This window comes from Amphimedon queenslandica, unplaced genomic scaffold (assembly GCF_000090795.2).
Source record: "Amphimedon queenslandica unplaced genomic scaffold, v1.1 AMPQUscaffold_10364, whole genome shotgun sequence".
In the NCBI taxonomy this organism is placed as follows: domain Eukaryota; kingdom Metazoa; phylum Porifera; class Demospongiae; order Haplosclerida; family Niphatidae; genus Amphimedon; species Amphimedon queenslandica.
This window is the reverse complement of record NW_003549365.1, coordinates 1-3,551: the sequence shown is the minus strand read 5'-3', so window position 1 is coordinate 3,551 and position 3,551 is coordinate 1. Positions and strand designations below refer to the sequence as shown.

Genomic DNA, 3,551 nt, shown 5'->3' with positions numbered 1-3,551 from the left:
ATTTTAAGAAAACGTCAAAATTCTGAGAAAATCCCTGTACTATAGCCCATGGTTTTTTCCAAAAAATGGCTCCGAAATCACACCAAATTTTTATTACATTTTCTGATACATATTGATGCCCTTATGCTGTGTAGAAAGTTTGAGCTGATTCCAACTTCAATTTTTCAAGTTACGGCCATTTTAAAGAAGCACCAAAATTCTGAATGTGCATGTACGTGTACTTAAGTTTGAGTGCTGATATTGTTGTTGTATTTATTATTATATTCTATCCATACAGTACTGGTGGTTCTCCGCAGCAGTTTCTTGTTAAAATCCCTATCATGTTGCACAAGTTTTCAGAGAAGGTCACTATGGATAGTCCGACCTTCTTTTCACGTTGGAAGCAGCTGGCAAAGTAAGCGAAGAAACATCAATTCATTAACTCTCTTCCTCCTCCTCCTTTAGTCCTGCCCAAGAAAGTCAAAAAATATTCACTACCACACAACCAATGGACAAAGAAACAGCCTCTACCAAAGTAGCTAAATTGAATATTATTCTTACTCTCTCACTCCCTCTCTCTCTCTCTCTCTCTCTCCCTCTCTCTCTCCCTCTCTCTCTCTCACTCTCTCTCTTTCTCTCTCTCTCTCTCTCTCTCTCTCTCTCTCTCTCTCTCTCTCTCTCTCTCTCTCTCTCTCTCTCTCCCTCCAGCTGACTGGATTTGGTTTCTCAGTGCTAGAAGGAATTGATCCTAATTCTGATAATTTTGTGAGTGCCTGTATTGTGAAGACGAAGAAGGTTTTGGTCGGTTGCTTGCTACGTCTTGAGCCAAACCATCAGACAAAAGTATGACATCATCATTAGACACACCCACACACTTGTACTTGTAATTTTCAATTAGAAAATGGATGAAAATTAACTAATTTTAACCTTTATATTTCCTCTATATTTTAACCTAAAAGTGGTTATAATTTTCACTTAATATTGCTTGCAAATTAAGGAGCAATTATATTTTGTGAATTAATTTAAATCTTTCTCTAGCAATATCGCCTGACCTTGAGGACCAGTCATGAGTCGGTGTCAAAGAATTTCAATGAATTGATTTCTGAGCTATTCTAGGACGATATTATTATTTATAAACTGCTTCCATTATTAAAACACATTCTCCCTCTCTCTCTCAGTTTCTAATCTCCTCCCTCTCTCTCTCTCTTGCAGTTATTAATATTAATTAACTGTTAGGTTGCCACACCCATTTAATTATTATTATTATTATTAGTTTCTTTTAGACTTGCTTCTTGTCCTATTAAAAACATTGCTGAACTATTATTATTATTATTATTATTATTATTATTATTTCTTATTATTATTAATATAATACATAAATGAATGCAATGACAATACGACACAATAGAGGGACAGTGGGTGTGGTTTATACTGATCTTGATAATGGCTTCCCACTGATCACTTGTTTGATTTCTTCTAAATCTAAAGTTTCGTATTTCAATAGACCTTCCGCTAATCTTTTGTGTTCTGTAGCGTGAGTCTTTAGCAGCTGGTAAGCTCTGTCATGGCTCTCCTGATAGTAATGATTATAATCATGTCCCTCCCCCTCTCTCCCTCCCTCACTTTTAGCAATCTTTTAATTTCATCTTCAATTATCTTTTGTGTTGTTGAGCTAATCTTGTCCTTATCTTGATGAAACACTGGACCAACCTAACAAAATAATAAATTATAATGTACAGGGACTTTGGCCCAATTTTTGAGCAACTTTAAAAATTCGTAAAAAATCCAAACTTGATCGGAATCAGCTCAAACTTTCTACACAACATAAGTACATGTATATGCATCAGATAAGATTAACACAATGCAGACATACTGCAGTTACTTACAGCATCACTCATTGCATATTTAGTAACCATCGCTCTAGCAATATCTGTTGCTTTTTTGAAGTCAGAAGAGGCTCCGGTGGTAACATTCTCTACTCCATACATTATCTCCTCAGCTACTCTTCCTCCCATAGCAACATCCATACTAGCCAGCAGCTGTTTCTTGGTCCATGACAATTGATCTTTCTCAGGCAGCATAACAACCTAAGGAGGGAGGGGAGAGGGAGGGGCAGGTTAAATGGAGCAGGTGCTTCTTACCATTCCTAGTGCTGGCCCACGTGGTACAATAGTAGCCTTGTGAATGGGTAGAGCCCCTGCAATTATCAACTAATTAATCATTATTATTATTAATAGACCAGACCTGGAGTGAACATTGCTACAATGGCGTGTCCCCCTTCATGGTAAGCTGTCTTTTCTTTATTCTCTCGTTCAATGACAGCACTCTTCTTCTCAGGACCTTAACAATGACATCATACGACATCATATGACATCATCACCTCACCCATTAATATTTTATCCTTAGCATATTCCATATCTTCCTCTGTCACTTCAGTCTTTCCATCAGCTGATGCTTTCAGTGCCGCCTGGTTTATCAAGTTAGCTAAATCAGCACCTGATCAAGTATATTAATAGTAACGTGGTCTATTTTTACTAAAACAGAGCTACTTAGCAACTACTATTAATAGACGTTACTATTAATAGACGTTACTATTAATAGATGTTACTATCAATAGATTACCTGAGAAACCAATAGTGCCCCTTGCTAGTTTCTCCATACTGACGTCTAATTAATATTCATAGCATCAATCAATTAATCAATCATCATTACCAGGTCCTAGTTTTATCTTCTTAGAGTGGACCATTAGTATATTGTGTCTCGCCTTCACGTCAGGCATATCAATGTGAATGTGAATGTCAAACCTTCCGGGTCTTACCAGCGCCCTACAGGTACATGTACATGTACAGGTCATGTGACTATCATGTGACTCACTTATCCAGTGACTCTGGGAAATTAGTAGCTCCAATGACAACCACACCCTCCAACTCTTTATAACTATATCAACAAACAAACCTTTATTTATTTGTTTGTTTATTATTATTGTTTACCCGTCCAGCTCCACTAGCAGCTGGTTCAGTGTCATTCTGGAGTAAGGATGAATAGCACTCGTTATTCTGGCCCCTCCCACTGCATCCAACTCATCAATGAATACCACACAGGGTTTGCTACGTCTCGCTTGTTCTGAGAAAAAGAGGGGGTGGGTAGATAGGTTTTATTTTTCTTATTATTTACCAAAAAGTTTCCTAATTCTTGCTGCTCCTACTCCAACAAACATTTCATCAAATTCGCTGCCGGATGCAAAGAAGAAAGGAACATCAGCTTCTCCTGCAATAGCTTTAGCCAGTAAAGTCTTACCAGTACCAGGAGGACCAATCAGTAGCATACCTGCAGTACACATCCATACACCATTTTATAAAGTACATCATGTACATCTCTCCCTCTCTCTCTTACCAGTGGGTAACTTTGCTCCCAGCTTCTTAAACCTGCTCGGGTTCCTCAGGAACTCAACCATCTCTTGAACCTCCGCCTTAGCCTCGTCAATCTAAAGTACAGGTACATGTAACAGTACAAAAACGAAGGATCCTTACTCCTTGGACGTCATCAAACTTGTACTCTCGGTCGGTCATATC

The 3,551-nt window shown here is 38.1% G+C and overlaps 2 protein-coding genes across 2 annotated transcripts in view; one reads left to right on the top strand and one right to left on the bottom strand.

Annotated features, from left to right (window-relative positions):
- Positions 1-1,174, top strand: part of LOC100641065 (AP-2 complex subunit alpha-2-like) — a 4,351-nt gene extending 3,177 nt beyond the window's left edge. The window contains exons 10-13 of the mRNA XM_020006110.1: positions 278-394; positions 445-514; positions 688-822; positions 1,018-1,174. Of these exons, the coding sequence (XP_019861669.1) occupies positions 278-394; positions 445-514; positions 688-822; positions 1,018-1,095 (400 nt within the window). The 3' untranslated portion in view covers positions 1,096-1,174. The remainder of the gene's footprint in view (positions 1-277; positions 395-444; positions 515-687; positions 823-1,017) is intronic.
- Positions 1,175-1,268: 94 nt separating this feature from the next.
- Positions 1,269-3,548, bottom strand: LOC100640940 (ATP-dependent zinc metalloprotease YME1L1-like; the record flags this gene model as incomplete). Its single annotated transcript, XM_003391165.3, has 13 exons — positions 1,269-1,552; positions 1,603-1,689; positions 1,866-2,066; positions 2,121-2,176; positions 2,224-2,319; positions 2,365-2,475; positions 2,602-2,646; positions 2,692-2,804; positions 2,854-2,916; positions 2,970-3,102; positions 3,154-3,306; positions 3,373-3,463; positions 3,510-3,548. Coding segments are annotated over 13 exons (1,335 nt in total), but the record flags the coding sequence as incomplete, so codon positions are not given.
- Between the last annotated feature and the right edge of the window lie 3 nt (positions 3,549-3,551).